Source organism: Achroia grisella, unplaced genomic scaffold, assembly GCF_030625045.1.
Source record: "Achroia grisella isolate CSIRO2021 unplaced genomic scaffold, CSIRO_AGI_Agris_v1 utg152, whole genome shotgun sequence".
NCBI classification, from domain to species: Eukaryota; Metazoa; Arthropoda; class Insecta; order Lepidoptera; family Pyralidae; genus Achroia; species Achroia grisella.
In genome coordinates this window covers 904,004-925,468 of record NW_026712648.1, presented here as the reverse complement: position 1 = coordinate 925,468, position 21,465 = coordinate 904,004, and the positions used below count along the sequence as shown (strand labels likewise).

General features: G+C 32.9%; 1 protein-coding gene and 1 pseudogene across 1 annotated transcript; both read right to left on the bottom strand.

Moving 5' to 3' along the window:
* Window positions 1–1,077: 1,077 nt before the first annotated feature.
* On the bottom strand, window positions 1,078–1,913 carry LOC131840955 (uncharacterized; annotated as a pseudogene).
* Window positions 1,914–19,694: 17,781 nt separating this feature from the next.
* LOC131840954 (uncharacterized) lies at window positions 19,695–21,233 on the bottom strand. Its single transcript, XM_059189175.1, has 2 exons — window positions 20,937–21,233; window positions 19,695–20,597 (listed from the first exon to the last, which is right to left on the bottom strand). Exons 1-2 carry the CDS (start codon window positions 21,231–21,233, stop codon window positions 19,815–19,817), a joined length of 1,080 nt encoding a protein of 359 aa, XP_059045158.1. The 3' UTR covers window positions 19,695–19,814.
* Window positions 21,234–21,465: the final 232 nt, after the last annotated feature.

Here is a 21,465-nt window from a genome sequence, read left to right as displayed (position 1 = left end):
ATTAAAATCACCAAGTAGGACAACGTAGTCATATTTAGAAAAGTGTGTAACTGTGTCTGTCAATGCATCTATGAACATATCAATATTCATCCATGGTGGCCTATATGCTGTTCCCACAATTAGACTATACCCGTTCGATCTCGTCGATAGCCATAATTGCTCAATGCCGACGTCAGCATGCTTTTCAGATCGGACCCTTAAGTCTTTTCGTACATAGAATGCAACACCGCCTCCCCTACCACCACGTATGTTTTGAGGGCGTGGTGCGTTACGTAGGCAATAGCCGGGAACCACTGGCGCTCGAGCCTCTTGACCTACTGGTAGCCATGTCTCATTTATCGCAACAATATCAGCTTTAAAACGATCCATTGCTATGAGAAAGTCGTCATGTCCAGTATTCAGAGAACCAGCATTATATAGTGCTAACTTAAGAAATTTAGTTTTATGATTGAATTTTACTGGTTAATAAAATACGTATATTACGATAGTGTATTAGATTTGAGAAATAATAATAATTGAGCTTAAAATACATGTGAATATTATATACAAAATAAACGGAAAAAGAACAGCCAAATAATTGAAAGAGAACATGAATTCGTACATTAGGATCCCATAAACTTTGCAACATTGCTGTGCACACACACTTACGTTTCTGCATAACACTCTTAGATACAACAAACATAACAAAAACATAAGTAGTCCAACAATTAAATATACCACAACGAGACTTCAATGAACCAATATGCTTATTTGTAGACATATTAAATAAAAATGAATCAAAAACAAAGAATAAAGAATAATAGCTATATATATGTTCCATTAAAGTTTCCATTTTGCAAATATAGCACTCTAACTGCTTATATACACTTTCCATTGTACGTACAAAATTATTATAAGATTCCCTATTGAAGAGTTTAGATAATTTAAAATATATATATAGGAAAAAAGTTTTTCTAACTGGTGTTACACAAGTTGACAAATAACTATAATTGTACTTCATGCTGATTATACTCTTACTTATTAAAAAAATGATAAAAACAAAGTGTAAAATATGAAAATAACAAGTAAAATAGTCATCGCCAGATACGTCACTGGAAACATATCCACTCTTTAACTTAGTTAATGGCTGAAGAACGAAATGGATCTGGACCAAAAATGCGTTCGAGATCCTCCTCCGTTTTTAGGCGGAATCGCGGACAGTCATGGCCATGGAATTGACGTGCAAATATTCGACCACCTCTCGTCCACACGTAGCGCCAGTTAAGCCGCTCCGCTAATTCACGCGCTCGTCGAAACAACATCCTGTTAACTCTAGTCAATCTCTCGTTTATGTAAAACCGTCTCGGAACCCCTGGGAGGTGCAACCCCTCAGTAGTTGCACCACGGCGCACTCGAGCAGCTCTCAACAGCTCATCCCGTACTGCACGCCGTGCCAACCGCACCACAATGGTACGAGGGCGAGTAGAGGTCTCTTGGGTCGGTTTCGACGCGTCTGACTGCTGAAACTCCAACACGCGGCCCACGCGCTCCGTACTGATGACATCTTGATCGCTTATAGTAACTCCCAGCTTACTAGCCAAAGTTTTTAAGATATGTGGCAGGCTTTCGCCACCGGTCTCCGGAACACAAGATATATCCAAGTCATTCAGTAAAAGGTCTTGGTCCCTTTCATTTATTTCGGCCTTTAACTGCTTAATGGACTCTGCTAGGGATTTGTTGCCAGGTTCATTATCTGTGTTTGTGTTGCACTCTAATAGAACCAAACGGTCATTGAGTTTATCAATGCGGTTTTCACATTCAGCTATCCTGCCTATGAGCGCAGACAAGGTATCTGTCATAACTTGAAGTTGTTCGCGGTTGACTCTCATATCCTCCCTCAGTTCCTCTTTAAACGATCGCCATCAAATTACCATCAAACCAACACCGCAAAATTGTTTTAAACTTTTTTAAACAAATTAGATACAACTAATAAATTAAATACGTACACCCTAAATACAGAATTCAAAATACTAATACAAATACAAGTGTTTATATATTTTTTATATCGCAGTTTTTTATACCTAAACATAACATAACATACAATTGTTAACTTATACATAAAGAAATAATATGCGTTGTATATTATTAAAAACGCATAGAGATTTGTCCAATAATTACACTTGTGCGGAATAGGTCCCTAGTCTTGTGTAGTAACCATGCCACGTATTCCGGAGGAGTTCTATAATACGTAGCACATGCTACAGTACCTAAAGCAATCAGTGACAGTACGTACTATTTAATGTCTTTTGTCTTTAAACTTTAATGAAATTTGAGACTTAAGATTTCCAAACGAGCAATTTCCTGGACGTTTTAGCCATTGGACTCGTCTGTTCTCTAGGTTGAAGTTGGTCTTAAACAGTTTGGGAGTTGTTTTACATTCATTTGCAACTATGACTGTAATCATAATGAGATTGCTTCATAGATAACTATCTCAAGGCACACTATCACTTACTAATTGAGAGTTATTACAGCCGTTTACATGTAAACATACGTTCTTTATTAACTTCTGATGGAAAAAGGGGTATCTGATGATAAGTTTGACGTTTCTGTGTATTTGTATGCCTGTTGTTGCTTTGTAGCCCAATAAATCGAACGTTTAAGATTTATGTATTAATTTATGAATATGTTTTATCTCTATTTTATAGTCATCTCGTTATTCACTCCCTTTCTTGTTATAATAACTTTCACACAGTTTATCCACATTCACACTTAGCACTTATATTACTTCAAGATTTTTTACAGATCAACCAACTTTAGCTGAAAGTATAGTATAGACAGGAACTGCACTATGGACGTGTTTCATTTCGTACTGACGCCTATGACGCCCTCATGCGTTGCCATTCAACTATTATACGGCGGTAGTTAATATTACCCTTGATTTGAATAAAATGTGTATGGCTATTAATATAGCGGATATGATATAGATTTTACTTTTTGGTAGGTAACCTATTCCAAACGGTTTTAATAAATGAAAGAAGATATTGATGCCGGGTAGGTAAGAACTTCAGTAATAAAAATACGTTAAGGATGGTAATTTTCTGTGTTGATGATCATATGTAACTCTATCTTATTACGTATTGTATAATTTGGTCTAGCTAATATTCAATCATTTGTTAATAAGTAATCATAGTTAAATTCTAGAGATAAATAAAAATATGTTGATGATAATTTCACATCTCTATAATAATAGTTTTATTTATAAAACAAATGAATGCGTAGCGCTTTTGGAAATTAAAAATAAATACAAAAGAGTTTTTATGTCACGTACAAATATTACCTCTTAGACGATTATTGTCGCTCGTTCTCTAACCCTAACCGATCAAGTCATATATTGTTAACATAGCCACCGTTTGGTCATTAGGGTCATTCAGCTGACTACAGATATTAAGCGTTGTTTGATACCCTGACGTAAGTATAATATAAGCAGTTATCTAAGTAGGTCATCACTAATACCTATGTATATGTTTACTTTATCTACAATGCATATTATTATGGTAGATGAAATCCCTTGAGTGTTTTAGAATTTGACGTTTTGGAAACCAAAATGACATAACATTGTGATTATATGGATACTAATTCAGATTACTAGTGGATATGGTAGACGACGGTCCGTCCTACTTTTCTAACTAGACATTTAAAAGTACCGCTGAAATATAATTGTTCTCAATTGTCCAAAATACAAATTTATCAACGTACCGAAAGCAGTGACACGTACCGTATTTCGTTATGTTTTCAATCCATCTAAGAAACCAATGAAATTTTCAGGATTTACGTGACAAACACATACAAATGAATTCTACTAATTAGAAAAATTATACAATTAATGTATAATTAATGTATATGTGAAACCTACCAAAAATAAGATCTTGATGCAAGAATATAGTTTAGCCAGTTGGTCATAGTCTACTGGCAGCTCATGACGTCATAACTCACGTCAGCCACACATCCTGTCCGCACGCATGAGTTATAGGCGACGGGGTGCATTTGCATCGGCTACGAGCTATGCGAATTTTGAGTTAATAAAGCTTTGCAGTAACATCGTATCCTAAACTTTTAACGTAATCTATTTAATATACACAGAAAATCTTAAAAAATAAAAATGTGGAACGTTCTATTAATATAACAACAAGTAAGTTTTTTGCCCATTCTTCTTGTTTTGAGTCTACTTGACGAATGAGTGGTAGAATAAAAAATGTTACTATCAAAAGTATTAATACTACGTTTTAATATAAACGTAGTATAAATAATTTATAATCTAAATTTCAAATACGAATAAGATAATTTCATGTTTAACTTTTATACGTTTTATGATTTAAATTTATTGCTCTAATGCTAGTAATATTCATTGAGAGCCATTCGTCAATTGGACATTTTATTACAATGGTAAAAATTTACCGTAAACTTTTGTTTTCAATGATTTGTTAATTTTGACTATGGAATGAAAATACTCCATTATTTTTTTCAACTTCGTTGCCGATAGCGTTATTATCAAATGCCACAAACAAAGGGTTAATCTATTAAGTCGTTGACAGAAACAAAATGAAATAATAATTTGTCGTCGATTGGAACGTGCAGGATACGTATGTAGGAATATGCCCATCATCAATCACATCCTCCAGGCTCTGGCAGTACATTTAGGCTCCTTAATTAAAGCTCTGAGCAGATGCCACCATTGCTGGCACGCGCCGTCATAGATTTCAATTAATTCCTGTCACAACAAAATTGGCTGACTATTTTATTATTCATCAAAGTTACAATGACAAATTGCTTTTTGTGGTTACATTAAAATGTCAATAAATTACAGTTGTTCCTAAAACTGTAATAGAGTAATAGAACATAAGCCTTAATCTCTATAGTGTAAATAGTCATTCTATAACACGTTAACGTTTATTCTGTCTTTGTCCTTGATAATAGTATTTCAAGTTCAAATTAGGCTAATAAAATAATGTTTAGCTTTGTATACAACATGTTTATTTACTTAGATATTGAACATAATATTATACTTATCAAGATTATTTCCTGATAGATTCCTTTTCATAATATTCATATAAGTGTACTAGCTAACGTAAGATATATCCATCCCTACATGTATTCTTTTCTATATCCTTATATTTATATGATAGGTATAAGAATATAACTATATTGTGAGTGTAACTAGGTAAGTATTACATGTAACAAAAATTGGTGCTTTCAACATTGTTCTTTATTTTGCATTAAGAAAAAATAATTTTAAAAACACTATGATAATGACAACGTAAACTTACCTTACGTGTAAAATCACGGTGGCCTTGTAATGAACGTATGTAATGCAAGTTTATCATTCACTATCAGAAATTATATTATTACCACGACAAATCTTATAGTTAAAAATTTGAGGAAAATAAAATTTATCTCTATAAAAAATCTGTTATATAGTGAGTTATAAACTGTCAAACTCGAACTCCAACCACTAATCGGCTTGTCACTCGCAGGTTACCAACATTGACTTTCAGATCACGTATTTAAAATCTGCATACCACGACACTGTCAGGGGAACCTAAAAAAACATTTTTTTTTTGCCGAAGGAAATCCTCGCTTGTTTTAGATTATTCAACCTCTATTATACTAGTCGGTAGGATAAAACATTTTGTTACATTTGGTAGAAAAAATATCCTAATTTTAGATTTTTTGCTTTCTTTCAAGATATAAACTGCGTTCGATATTGTAGTATCTAAATACATGTTTACGTACATGACCGATAAAAATGTACCTATTTTATTCATGAGTAATTTAGGAATAAACAATTTAAGCTTATACTTGTTCTGAAATCAACATTTTAGCATATCAGGCAATTATATATTATTCTACTCATTAAAATATAAAGCGTATGTCATAATAAGATAAAGAAATGATTTCGTTTTGTGTCAAATGTCAATATGGATTTCCACTATTTACCACTACAAAGAATTTACCTTGAAATATTTGAAACATGTAACCTGAACAGAAATTTAAGATTTTCATTCCGTATTACTGAAAGTGATTGAAGTTATAGTGGAAATACATAATATATGTACTTATAAAATTATACGTTATAATTCTATTTTATATAGTCAATGACTAATATTAATTTATACGTTATTATTATTTAATTTATACGTTGGAATTATTTACATGTACGTACCTACCAAGAAAACAAATATAAGAAATATATTGTGCGAAATTAGAATCTGCGTCTACAGTTCTAGACATAGTGTGTTATACCCGTATACCACAAAGACTTAAAAGTCATTACGTTGTAGTGTTTATACTTTGATGTATATAATTACATGAAATTCTTATAATACATTTGAGTATAGCGTATACCTACGTAATTAACTGTCGTTATCGAAGAACAGGTAATTAGTGTTGCAAAAGGGCTGTTTTGATGATTATGATGCTGACATGTGATTGGTAGACTAAAGGGGTGATTATTCTAACACATATCACCGTATTCGTGATATTAAACTGTACGTAAATTTGACGTGACTTAAAATTAATCTTAAACGTGACGGGCTATACATCGCTTCGGTAATTTAATAAAGAGGAGGCCGAGGTCTGTTCGTGCTACCAAGATTGATGCGGCGAAAAATCCTGAATGAGAAAAGAAATTAAAGAGATGCCAACTCTTCAGAAATATTAAAGGTTATGCGTTTAATAACAAGCTGTTTAGGGCACGCAAAAAATGTGCGCGAGTCAAGGAGGTAATTTTAAAGGCGGGGTAGGTTTACATTGACAGTGATTTACAATGGTGATATTGTAAGATTTGGAAAGTTTTTTTTATGTAAGAAATACTGAACTGAATCATTTTTAAATAGATAGAGAACTTCCAATATTAGTACAAAATTTTGTACAGTTTATAAAACTTTAAGCTATACGTTTAAGTCATCATTATTAATGAGTTGGACTTTTGTTTAAATTGTTTTTTATTCAAACATTACAAACATTGTATAGTGGTTTGATCCTGTATAGTTTACAAGTTTCTTTACCTTACAGATTCATTATTGTATGACGATTCATTGATGTGATGTTTTATTGTAACAGGTTTAATATCTTTTATTTAAGTCTATCCTTGTACAATTTGTTTAGTAATAATAATTATAAAACAAGAGAGAAAAAGTTGTATATTTAGCTTCCTGAAAATACTTCCACAAAACTCCTTACTCCGAATATTTTTCTTTCCTTACTACTTATTTATATAAATATAACATCTTAGTGATATCAAATTACTCCTAGGTTAATGAAGACTGAAGTTATAACACGGACATATCTTGATATGAGGATTGCATTCAACGTTTGTTTAGGCAACTCTAAAATAACAGTCTCTTATCTATATTGATGAAAACTTGTAATCGAGTTTATACGCCCGACACCCTCTAATATGGCAGTACACCGAAACGCTATCAGCGTACAGAATTTGAATGATCTCCCAAAACAGTCATCTAGAAGTTCGCACCGCGACTGATTTATACCGACCGTTACAGCTGAGTGACAGTGACAAATGACATCATACAGCGGTCACGGCCCGTGTGTTTTGCGTCACTTTCCTGCATTCAGGAGCGTGACGTCACAACGTCGTATCTCGTTGTTTGGGCCGCCCCGCGTGTTTGAGTTATGGGGCGTTTGTCTACACCGTGACGTCTAGAAGATGGATTTATGAGGAATAAAGAAGAGCAGATACATCTACTGAATTCTGGTTTGACTGCAATCGGTAGATAGATTTTGAGTTAATATATACCTACTTACCTATGCTTTTTCCATTAGATATCTACAGCGAATTGTAATTAAAAACAATTATTTTAAAACTGTGATTTTTACAATAAATTGCAAATATTCATATTAAGTTCGAATGTTATTTACTTTTTATTAATATTGAATATGTTATTTTCTATCGTTCTAATTGGTATTATATGATACGTGTTAGAAAACTTTAATAGTTATAGGTCACTATTTAAATTGTATGTCTTAAGTCAATTTTGTACTATTATCGGCACAAATCGGGTATAAACTCTCTATGAATTGTTGAACGTAGATATCCCCATTCATAACACAAAGTATGATCTTAGTCCATACCGTATATTTATTGTACTATTTAATAATATACATGTTTATCAATGCCTATCGTAGGCATCGAGTATTATCTGAATATGTAACAAAATATATCATTATTGTTATATGGTTTAATAACATAGTCCGCAAACACGTCACTTACACAAAACGCATTGTCCCCGCGAGACGCAACTTTCATTAACACGTCGAAGTTTTAATTATGATGAATCATGTTTAAACACGTATTTAGAATCGTATTCCTCTCGTGTAATGAGTGAACGTCTTCGTTAGGGCATAATTACAGCGGCCATTAATAACGCAGAGGGATGAGACATGAATTAAATTGATGTCAACCGTCTCGACACTAATATCATAACTCGATAAATTAGGGATTGTTATGTGACATACTTAATGGCCGATATTACGCTGTAAGTTCGATACATCCGTAAGTTCGACTTACGTAACGCAGAAATTTACAATACTGAACACACTTAATAAATATTTTACCGTTATTGATTATATATAAATATTATGAGGAATTAGGACTGCGGACAGTATCGCGTGTCCCTTGGTACATCACCAACAACGAAATTCACAAAGAACTTGGCGTACTAACAGTAAAAGAGGAGATGCTGAATTGTAAAACAAAATATAAAAAGCGCCTTTGAAAAGAAAAATATTAGCCTAAGCGACTAAAAAGAAACAACATTATGTAATGTTTGGCCGTATTCTTAAGGAACAGATCCTCCCGCTGGGGTGGACACTCCATTCTGAGTTTCTAGACTCGAAAAATCTGCTCATAGTTTCGAGACAAATTACAAATAGGAAATGAAAAAAAAAAGTATAAAAAATCATAACAATAATACGTAACTTACTGATGAAGGAAATTTACAAATTAAAATCTTAAATCTACTTAATAATGCAAGTGAGAGTGGTTGGCCATATGACTCCAGTAATTGAAATGCGGTGAAAAAGAAATATTCTTATGGTGACCTCGTACAATCACACGCAATTTAGAACGATCCCCACATCACGAAGGTTCAAGTTAGTATTTTATATGATAATGATGTAACGAAAGAGATCTGTATTCAGTATTGCATGATAGATTAATTATAACATTATTAGTGGCGGTGAAGATGAAGAAGCCTCAATAATGGCAATCAGAGCTCAGGAGGTTCGTAAGTTTTGTCATTTTATTTCCCAAAAAGTCTAGTTCAGCATACGACACTCCCAAATAAATTTCGGAGACTTAGTTTATTACGATTGAAAGGAATGAAACGTCATTCTTTAAATCTATGTCCATTTTATAAAAAAAAGACTAAGATTCCATTTTACTTTCCAGTAAATTATTGCAATAAAAAATAAATGACGACGTTGGCATTTAAGTTTACAACTGTCCTGTGGGCTATAGAATGAATGGACCGTATGCGTGATATAAATCAACCAATGTTTAGAAAATAGTAAATATTTATAATGAAGATACGAGTACAAACAGGGACATTAAAGAATATGTGACAATTCTGTAAAGAAAATACATTTAAAATTGGTAGAAAAATAAATAAATAAAAATGTGCAAAGAGTTTGCAACATGTTCTCCACTGACAAACTAAACTATGGCAGTATGCCATACCAAGAAAGGTTTTAATTTAATTATAAATTTGTTGGTTTTTTTACCATTACATACATAAAAATAGTTGTATTTATCATAAATATATATTTAATGTTGGATGTTGAGGTATAGCGTATGCACATGTATATATTATAGTGTTGGATATATATAATATATACGGACATGTATGTGTATACTATATTCAACTAGCTAATAACAGTTTGATAAATAATGAACGGATCCAGCTATTCTATAGAAGGCTATATTCCGCACTGTACATTAAGTATAAATAATTATAGAGAGTAACTACATACGGATTTTACATATAAAGGAACGTAATTATATGCCCATAGCTTCAAAGGAAAATATTTATCGTTGGTAGCGTTTTGTAGCGGATATACAAATAGAAATTTAAATCTTTGTCTGTATAAATGTACCAGTAAGTTGTTGTATATGCCCGGTTATTTATACTTACGAAATATGAGAGTCACAAAAATAAAATGTAAACATTAATTATCTATAAATATATTGATAATTTTATTAAAATAATAAACTTATTAAATAAATTATTGTGAACGCGAAAGTTTGTCAGTATGTAATTATGTATGGATGTTTGTTACTCTTTAACGCAAAAACTACTTAACAGATGTAGATAAAACTTTACAGTAATATAGCTTATACATCAAAATAATCTTTAGCTATATATTTCACGCGGGTGAAACCGCGAGGACAGCTAGCTATTTATGTAATTAAAGCAGTAGTGTCGATGCGTAGCTACTATTAAAAAACAGATAGATTAGAAGACAAGGACGAATATAGGCTATTTCTTAAAACCAACATACAAAGTAGCGGATAACAGTGATTATTCTATAAAATATTATAGATACATACGAAATAACTGAAATGAAATGAATTTACTTCTTTAACATGAGCTCGAACTTTCCGAGCTCGTCAGTTTCAATGTTAACTGACTCTTTTCATAGCGCCGAGCCACTCTCACACCTCACTGCAGTCTATACAGCTGTTTGTTTATACGTTTCACACGTCCTCAAATACGACGTGCCGCGACAAGTGCTCTAAAGTAGTAAAAGAACACTTTGTATTTCGTTCGTGCTAAAGAACATCGCGTGATGCTGAGTAATCAATTTGTTACAATAAAAGTCATCTCTATTACACAATATAAACATTTCACCGCTATGATGTTAAATCCTATCATATTCCAATAGACAAAATTCTTCAGTTTGCAAGATTGTAAACGAGTAGGTAATTATTTTGTCCACCTGATGGTAAGTGGTAACCGTCGGCCATATATGTACATGGACAGTACTACGGATATTATAATATCATGTAATGTAATTGCAGAGTACTAAGACATACCGTTATACAATATTATGTTATCTGTGGTTATATCGTAATTTCATTGCCGTATCTCATCTCTCAACCTAAACAGCTTACAAAACAAGTTGCTTGGCGCATGAAATAGGTAGATAAAAGTATCTACACTTTTTACAAAGTGAAGTGACATAAAACAATATGTAATTACAAAAGTGCAATATATAAAACGTGAGAGTTTACTATCAAGACTTAGGATACCAAAAGTTTGTGAATATAACTGACACCAAAAACCTGTTAATTTATATTTCTGGCTGACTTTCCGGCAATGGAAAAACCGATAACAAAAAAAATTAACTCTACAGACGGTGTCAGGTACGTCACCTGTCACGTTTGATTTCTAATATGCTTATTTGGAATAACAGTATTGAATGTATATGTTTTTATTTATGTGTAATCGTCATATTGCCATTATTAATTATTTTTTTTGCTTCATCTAATACAAGTTTTATACATTTTTTATATTTTTTTTTCAGTATAACGTCAAAAAAGCATTAAAGAGCGGTGAAAGTGAAGTAGCAAGTAACTACAAAAATGCACTTTATTGTCTTGTGACAGGATTCAGTATTGCAATGAGAATACTAATGTCGTACTCAAGGAAGTAGTGCACTCTTGACACCTCGTTCTTTCCGACAGGGGACTTGGCATGAATCGATATAGAGGTAAGTAGCTATGGTTAGGTAGATAATATAAGATCGTAATTAGTCTGTCCTGTAATTCCTATAGGGTACAGGGTTAGTACCGGGCTTTTGGTCGTTTGACCACAGCAAAAAGGTAAAATAATATAATTTAACAACATTTTGTTTTAAGTTTCTAGTAGGTAAAGATAAATTCTGACAGTGAATTTATTAAACACTGTTAAAAGATATTATTGCGTAGCCAGAGAGCCTTTAAAATTGTATTATGATAAAATAATTAGATTTTTTTTATATTTATATTAATTTAGAAAAAACCTCTTTCGATCACAGAAATAAACCCAATTAATTAATTAATATTAGTATTTCAAATTTGTTTTTCATTTACATGAAATCATAATTTCCAACAAGTATCTACTGATCTCAAATCTAAAATATTACGTAACGTATTTTTTTTATTTTTTATTTTTTTTTTTTATTGGGTTGTTTGGGCTATTGTCAGGTGCTTGGACTTGTAGGACTGCGACCTACATAGATCCATTGGGCTCGCCCTTTTTCAGAGTTTGCTACCTAGAACCGTCAGAGACAAGAATTTAAAGATATTCTTAGGAGCGATCGTTTTTATCTCCTCGGGAAAGAGTGTAAACTTTCCAAAGGAGATATTTCGTTTATGCATGAGTGGGCTACAACCACATAGGATGTGAAGCGGCGTTTCCTCTTCAGTTTGGCAGAATCTGCAGATACTTGTCGTGCATAGGCCTAGCTTAGCCATATGCTTGTTCAATTTGCAGTGTCCTGTGAGGGCTCTAGTCATCATGCATATGTTGTTTTTACTCAATTGCAGTAATCTATTGGAGTATTTGGTCGAGAAGCCCGATATAAGGTCTTTTGAATGTATTAATCCTGGCATTTCTTGCCAGTGATTCAGTGCTTCTCGTTTGGTTATTAATTTGAGATGTCCCAGTTTTAGGCAACGAGGCACACCACAGAAGGGTTCGGGGCCCAGTTGGACGGTTTTTGCCCCTAACTTTGCCAGATGGTCGGCATTCTCATTGCCTTCAATATTTGAATGCCCGGGGACCCATCTCAGTATAATATTATTTCTGCTTCCTACTTCATTTAGTAGCAGGATACAGTTTCTAATAAGTTTAGAACGGATTTCGTACGAGTTAAGTGCTAGTAGAGCAGCTTGACTGTCCGAATAAATGTATATGTTCTGATTGATGTAGTTGAGGCTTAGGATTACTTCCAGACATCTAATTAAGGCGTAAGTCTCTGCCTGAAAGATTGAGGCGTATTTTCCTAAGCCTATATAGTTGCAGATTTTGGGTTTTACACCACATATTCCACATCCTACATCATCTCCTATTTTGGACCCGTCTGTAAACCAGACTAGGTCATGCTCTGAGTGAGACGGTATATGGTTATTTTGCCATTCGTCTCTTCCAGATATTTCGATTTTGTAATATTGTACAAAGTTACACTCTGGTGCCATATTGTCTTCAGGCATTCCCAGAATAGGATCACTCATAATCGAGTCTTGTATAGTTTTTATGGCCAGGGAATGCCAAGATATCCTCCTTTGGGAACTTATTCTGAGCATATTGGCTTTCGCCTTTTCCTGTATGAATAGAGGAAGGGGCGTCAAGTCCAATAATGCGTCTAGAGCTGCTCCCGGCGTGGTGCTCATGGCTCCTGTACGTAACGTATAAAAATATGTCGAAATTTCTTTTATAAAGTTTATTTAATATAATACACGTAATAGGTAACAAATTTACGTAAGCAGCAACAATTTCATTCCATGAGAGTGGAGCAATGAGCGGAAATCTCCTCTGCTCGTTCAGTGCACATTGAACACTTTGCCAGAAGTGAAATTTCACTAAATTGAAAATCCAATATATAGCCCAACGCTTTTCGAGAGAAATTCATTTAAATTGTTATTTAAAAAAAATATTCTTCTTTTTATACACTACGGTAATATAGTATATTTTTATATGATACGGATATGATTTTAAGTTAGGTTAAAACTGGTGTATTGTTTAGCTGAAAATTTGTTTGTTTACTGATCCCTAAAACTATCTGTCGAATATAAAAAAATCTTTTTACATTTTTTACGTCGTGTTTAATAAAGTTTAAGTCTATTTAACGCTAAACATCACAATATTTTGATGTAGACGAAAAACAAAAAAGAAGAAGCAGGTACTAATCAAAAGCGATGTGTGAAGTGTTGCGATAAGTCTATTTTTTTTTTAAATTATTCTTTACCTGAATCATGTATTACGTGCAGTTATAGTTATATAATACATTATTTGTCGTCCTGTCGAATACTCTAAATGGAAAAGTGTGTTTGTTCAGATACTTTCAAGCAATAACAGTTTGCACAATCATCATGAAATTGAAATACACAATATCTGAGATAAAGGCGCAGCCTACTTTAACCACGGTCGTATGGCGGAGGATGCGGGCAGCACCTAGTTTTTAAATATTAATATAAGTTCACTCACACGAAGAAATTGTATTTAGAATTCAAGTCGGAGCAATAGCTATTTACCTTGACATGAGCATTATCCAAGATTAGTCCTTTCTGCAAAATGCCGACTCAACGTCACAAAAGCCAGCCCGTGTTATATTCACAGCGGCTTCTTGCGTGTTTCAGCGTATTCTCTCATCAGGCGCCATCAGGGTTGCCAACTTCAACTTTTTCGCCTCGAACAAAGGAGTTTGAAAACTCCGTCCTCGCACGTCGTCATGTTTTGTTGTGAAGGGGGAGGACAAGGGGATTGTGATAGAGACCTATACAATTAGAATTTGTTAATCATTATGGTGTATCTATGATCTATTATAACTCATTACTCATATAAATATATATTTTTGATATTGATTTTAACTTAAATGGATGATTATTGAATGTCATAAACTACGAAATATACGCTGCAATGGAAAATTAACTCATAATTTTTCAATTTAATCAGTCACTCCATTCCTTCCGCAGGTTTGGAGTACACTTTTCATTCGCTCTTATTCTCTTCCGATGAAGCTATAAAGGCCAGATTACAGCGTTAGAAATAATTCCAAAAAAAAGAAGAGGATGTCCTCGACCCAGTATGAATATGAGTATAGATCCTCGTAAGGTTGGCAACCCTGGTTGCCACTATCTCTCAGCGGCGTTGGTACGCAGTAATTGGTGAGAGAATACCACATCGTGCCGTCTACATTTTTCATACAGGTCACGGTTCGCTCGCCTAATTAAACCTAGAAATATTGACTAGCATTTTCGATTCGATATCAGGAAAATAGGGATGACATATTTTACGATGGTTTGTATTATAAATGTATATTCAAATTCAAATTCAAATTCAAAAATCATTTATTCATGTAGGACATTTTAGCCGCTTATGAACGTCAAATTTTTACATTATAATTTTATTTTTTTCCCTACCGTCCAGTTCGGTATATAGATCCAATTGAGAAGAACTGGCAAGAAACTCAATTGAATTACTTTTTTTTTAAAGCCAGTTTATTTACAATGTATATTTATATAGGTGTCTATGTCTAACATTAAATGAAAATTCAGTGCATGAACAACTATTGCCATGCACACTCGTCATTCAAGTAATCGTTTAGTGAGTAATAGGCTTTGCTCAGTAAATATGATTTAACAGATGTTTTGAATTTATTTAAGGGTAATTCCAACATATCCTTTGGTATCTTATTGTAAATTTTTATACCTATTCCCATAAAAGACCTATTAACTTTTTCTAAACGATACTTGGGGACAGCAAGTTTGTCTTTAAATCTTGTATTAATATTATGAATATTGCTTTTTTTTGGAAATAAGTCAAGATTTTTATGAACATATAGGATATTTGAATATATAAATTGAGAAGCAACGGTGAGAATATTTGCCTCTTTGAATTTCTCTCTTAATGAGTCACGACTCTTCATACAGTAGATCGCTCGAACGGCACGTTTTTGTAATATGAATATATTTTTAATATCTGCCGCTTTTCCCCATAGTAATATTCCATAAGAGAGTAAACTATGAAAATAACTAAAATAGACTAATCTAGCAGTATCAGTATCAGTGTACTGTCTAACCTTACGCACGGCAAAAGCTGCTGAACTTAGTTTCGCTGCAAGGCTTTGAATTTGTGCACCCCATTGTGTTTTATTATCTAGTGTGATTCCTAGAAAGACAGTAGATTCTATAAATTCCAGAGATTCGTCATTTAATTTAATATTGCAATTAGTATTAAAACTTTTAGACAGAGAGAAATTAACACATTTTGTTTTTTTAGCGTTTAACATAAGATTGTTAGTTGTAAACCAGTGCAGGAGACGCCGCAAAGCACTATTTACATCGTCATAATTATTAGTCATTCTATTAACTTTAAAAATCAATGAAGTATCGTCTGCAAATAATACTATGCCGCATCTATCCTGCATGGCATATGGGAGATCATTAATGTAAACTAGGAATAAAAATGGACCGAGAATAGATCCTTGAGGTACACCCATTTGCACAAGTGACCCGTCAGACGTAGCGTTGCTAACCTTCACTTTCTGTATTCTATCAGATAGATAAGATTTTATTAAATTTAAAGCATTGTCTTTGACGCCATAAAAAGCAAGTTTTTTTAGCAATGTATTATGATCAACGCAATCAAAAGCCTTAGAAAGGTCACAAAAAACACCTATCGCATCCATTTTAGTTTCCCATGCAGCAAATACGTGTCTAAGCAACTCTGCACCTGCGTCTGTAGTTGAACGACCTTTGGAAAAACCGAATTGACTATTGTGGATTAAATTATTTAAATTGAAATAACTGACAAGCTGCATAAGGATTATTTTTTCAAAAATTTTACTGAGTGCTGGGAGTATAGATATAGGTCTATAATTTATTGGGTCACTCCTATCTCCAGATTTAAAAAGCGGTATGATTTTACTAATTTTCATTATGTTAGGAAATTTACCTTCATCTATACATTTATTGAAAATAAAAGCAAGAGAGGGCGCAATAATTTCCATTATACTATCTAGTATTTTAACAGATATACCCCATAGATCCTCTGTTTTTTTATTATTAAGCTGTTTGAATATTTTCATTATTTCTACTGATGATGTATGTCTAAAGTTAAATACAGCTGATGACTTGCTAACATTGTCTGTTAGTAAAGTTTCAGCAGCAGACGGGGAAGATTTTAGAGCCTGTGTCGTAATTAATGGAATATTAGTGAAATAAGATTCGAATGTATCCGCGACCTCTGTGTCGGAATTTACCAATTTGTTATTAATATTTGAAGCTATTTTGCTATTTAGAACATTTACTTTTCCAGTTTCGCTATTTATTACTTTACAAGAGGCTTTTATTTTATCTTTAGATTTAGTTATTATTTAACCTAAATAAAGAGACTTAGCTGTATGACAAACCTTTTTAAATATTTTCGAATAAGATTTTACATGTTCATGAAATAAGGGATCGGATATATAGCTTCGTTTTTCGTAAAGTTCGTAAAGATTAGCCCTAGACTTATAAATACCAAACGTGGCCCAGTCACAAAACTTTGATTTTACACTAGTTGAAAAGGTTTTTGTTTTAAATTCACTGTTAGCTTCATGTTCAATTAAATTAAAAATATGTTCACATACAATGTCCGGGTCATATTGAGGTACTATGACACTAGATATTTTATGTTCAATTTTATTTTTAAAACGTGCCAAATTCTTTTGTGTTATTTGTCTGCATGTAATTGTTTGAGTCCCTTTGGATCCCTTAGTTTCAATTATAACTTTTTGTCCATAATGATCAGATCCAAGACAGTCGAAATTCATTTTCACCTTTACTTCACAATTACAAAAAACATTATCTATACAAGTGGCAGAATTTCCTGCGACCCTAGTGGGTTCTAAAAAAAGATTGTGCAAATTAAATGATTTAAATAAGTTAATCAATCTTAAGCTTATTGAGTATATACTATATACATCTTTTATTTTTATGGAATATAATTTATTTTGTTACGATTTTGACAAAATTAATCATGAACTGAAAGGGAATGCATTTTATTCTATATATTGGATTTTATGTACGAATAATCAAAATGTTTTAATGTAAGATAATATTGTAAAATATACACACCCAGTTTTATAGCGACTACTTCATGTATTAAATTAGAATTTCATAATCTATCTTATGGTTACTATGATATGCTTAGCTTGAATTTACGACGCTTGAATGACGCTGTGTGAATTGTCTAGAGTAATTATTATTCTTATAGTATATAAATACCTATTATCGGCGACCTTGTCTGTTTTTAGTTAAAAGATATCCATACCTAAATTAATTAATTTGTATTTCAAATAGTATTTGTTAAACAAATGCTATCATATTTACTTTTTCTAAAAATATGTTGAGTAATTTATTCAGGCATAAACGTAACGTTATTTGACGGCCTAAATAGATGAGTCAGAAGAGTCTAGGCATATATATACTATATACATTAAAACATTTTTTTTCTAAATACTGTATTTCTCTCACTTCAGCAAAAAAATAGTATATATAAATCCAAAACTATAATATAATTAGACTGCCAGTACATCAATCCATGGGAGTCTATTTTTATTTTTAAAACACTACGCATTGTCATTATTTTTTTCGCTTCAATAAGTCGGATGCGTAACGGGTTGGAGTGTCGGCGGGTGTAAATTGAAACACTTGCAAATTTACTCCATGCATTATTCATGTTCCAAATACCCTTAGTGCGAGTTTGACAGATTCAGTTGACGCAAAGTTTTCAAAATCCAAAATGAAGGCGAAAAATAAGAGTTACTAAAGTGAAAGCCAACCACGATTAAATAAAGAATATTTGATAATTGTTCATTTTAATGTTTTAAACTTTCTTTAAATGTATGAGCTTTATAAACATTACTTTTCAGCTTTCAACTCACTGTTTCTTATTGCTAGTGTACCTAAATTATCAATGCTTTAAAATATACATATATAAATATACATAAATTATATAATTTATCACTTATAATATGTAATAAAAATTACATGAATAAACTACTATATACGAGTATGTTATCAATACAAAATAGGAATTCAAATCACTACCGTATTTTCAACCTAATAACGATTCATTGTCAAAAACATGACAGGGTATGAATAATCGAAAGCGTGTAGCATCAAATATGCAAATCACACAGACATTGTAGGAAATACACAGCACATAAGTAAATTAGGTCAACTATTATACGTCTAACAAATGGGTACCCGTCTAAGATGGGCTGCAATTTAAGGAGTTCAGAAGCGCGCAACCTGCATTATTCTGACCCTAATAAATTTAGCAAGTCAAACAGGCATGGTCTGACAAATGAGTTTGAAGACGTACGGTCATTATTTCAAATAGTATATTATAGACATTTATTGTAAGAGAGGCGTAAATTTGACGTGGTTTAATTTAATTAATATGGTCTGACAAGTTCATTTGTTTCTCAATTTATGAATGAATAGAAGAGGAGAGATTTTGCAAGTCTCACTTATAGGCGATATCGCTCAAGCCAAAAGCACTGAATATAGTCTGGAGATACTCGGAATGTTAAAATGAAATACATCTTCCATAAAACCTTACACAAATTCAAGTCATTCTGTAGTACGCTTCATCAGTTTTATTTCAATTTCAATTGGGATTTAACGGTCTTATTATTAACATTACATTTATAATTCATGATAGGTAATAAACAAAAATTCCCGGCCTTAAAACCTACAGAAGTGAAATGTTAATTTACAAAACACATTTTCCTTAGAGAGTTTACGTAATTTCTTTCTCACCAAGGCGTTTCCTGAAATAAATTACAAGTGTAAAATTCTCAGCAACAAAAGCGAAACAACAAAAGGCTCGCGGCTTGTAACATCCGGACGACCCTTCCAAACTTAGGCAGCCTGATTACGGATATCCGAGCAAAAAAAATAAAAGGAGAAATAATACGCAGCCATGTACAAAATCCAAGTGTTTTCAAACAAACCTCTGTTGTGTTATTAATATTAAAAATTAACAAGATTATCTTATAAAATGCAATTATTTTTCTTTATTTATATGTTCTATAGAGCATTTCCGAGTTAGCAGTACATTTATGTGAAAGTCAACATAGTCGAATAATGCGGGTTGAGGAATATAATGTTTTACATATAGGTGAAATCTTGGATCTCTGTTGAGATAAGCGTCGCCACTAACAGTTGGAGTGGGCGCTGGTGGTGCTGGACTACTTGAAGAAGTCGGTGAACGTGGTGGAGTGAAAGGGCCTCTACCTTTGTCAGGACTCGGTGGTCGTACCCTTTTCCACAAAAACGGACGTTTATGCTGCGGTCCATGATGAATTGCTAAATACCTCGTGTCCACGCGTTGGGGTAACGGTGCTGTCAATTGATACATTTCCGCCAGTGATAAATACCAATAATCAGCACCATCTCCAATAACGGGAAATAATATTTTATTTGAAAATCTTGGTCGATATTTCTTTACAAATTCAGAGTACTTGCGTTTTAACCTCTTCATGTATTCCGTGTAATGTATAGATTTTAATAGTTTCTCAAATTCGGAAAGGTCCGATGTTTCTGTGTTGGAGTACACGCCTGCACAAACGTAAGTTCTCAACAGATGGTGTAATTTGAAAACGACAAAAGCTAACCACTGTCGAGCTTCTTCTTCCAAGATCCTTAAGTCGTCAGCTCTGCTTCGAACTCCAAATTCTACTGCTTCAGCAGCTCTTCTCTCTCCTCGTTCTGTGACTGTTGCTAACCAACAACGATATGCTCGGTAACAGAACTTGGTTCGTCTTGAATAATGTCCACGATAGAGCGCCTGTGTATCAAATATTAATGTTACATATATGTAAATTATGTATAGAGAATAAAAATGGGGGCTAATAATAGACTGATTTTACTTCCTAAGTACTATTCTAATATTGAAATGCGACTATCTACTTGTAGTTATTTTTGTTTATCGCAACTGTGCCAATTAAATAAATACATTTTACGCAATTATTCTTTATTGAAATTATAACCAATATATAAATGGTAAGCTAATATCGTACATGTTTTAGTCTAGTTAAACTAATATATTCTATTTTTGTGTTAATACGTTATATAATAAGCTTTAGAATTCGATAAAAATATAGCGTACCTAAATAAATTATAATACCTGAATAATTCTAGCCGCTCGAGCATAATGTCTAGCATGCTTTTGCCGTACTGCTCGCCTTAATGCTGCCCTATATGCTTTTCGTGCTCGATGTACTCTAAAGGCACATTGTATAGTAATAGCATTTTTTGAAAGCCACCCTATATGTTTTCTGACTAAATGACCTCTAACCATACGTTGAAGTAACAAGACAGCTAGAAATCTCTTGTGACGCCGAACTTCACAAAGATCAACGCGTTCTTGTAATTCTGCATAAAATTCATGGCGTGTTGGTAGCAAGCGGCTTACAGTAGCCATTTATGTCAAATTAATTGAATGGATTCTGAAATGACATTGACATTTACTTTTTCGAGACGGTTTTGACAGCTTAGGTTTTTTTTCTGGACAATTTGTGGTAATTTCTTTTTTTTGCTAGTTGTAAATATCAATAATTATTTTTTGTTTTTAATTGATATAATTATGCGATGTGATATACAGATAATGGACCCACTATGGATTGATCCATATGACGCTTATAAATAAATTCAAG

Excerpts from the sequence above, each read along its gene's own strand:
- LOC131840954 (XM_059189175.1), bottom strand. The coding sequence starts at position 21,233 with ATGGCTACTGTAAGCCGCTTGCTACCAACACGCCATGAATTTTATGCA. Across the intron at positions 20,598-20,936 it reads GAGCGGCTAGAATTATTCAG|GCGCTCTATCGTGGACATTA; the intron begins GTATTATAATTT and ends TTTGATACACAG.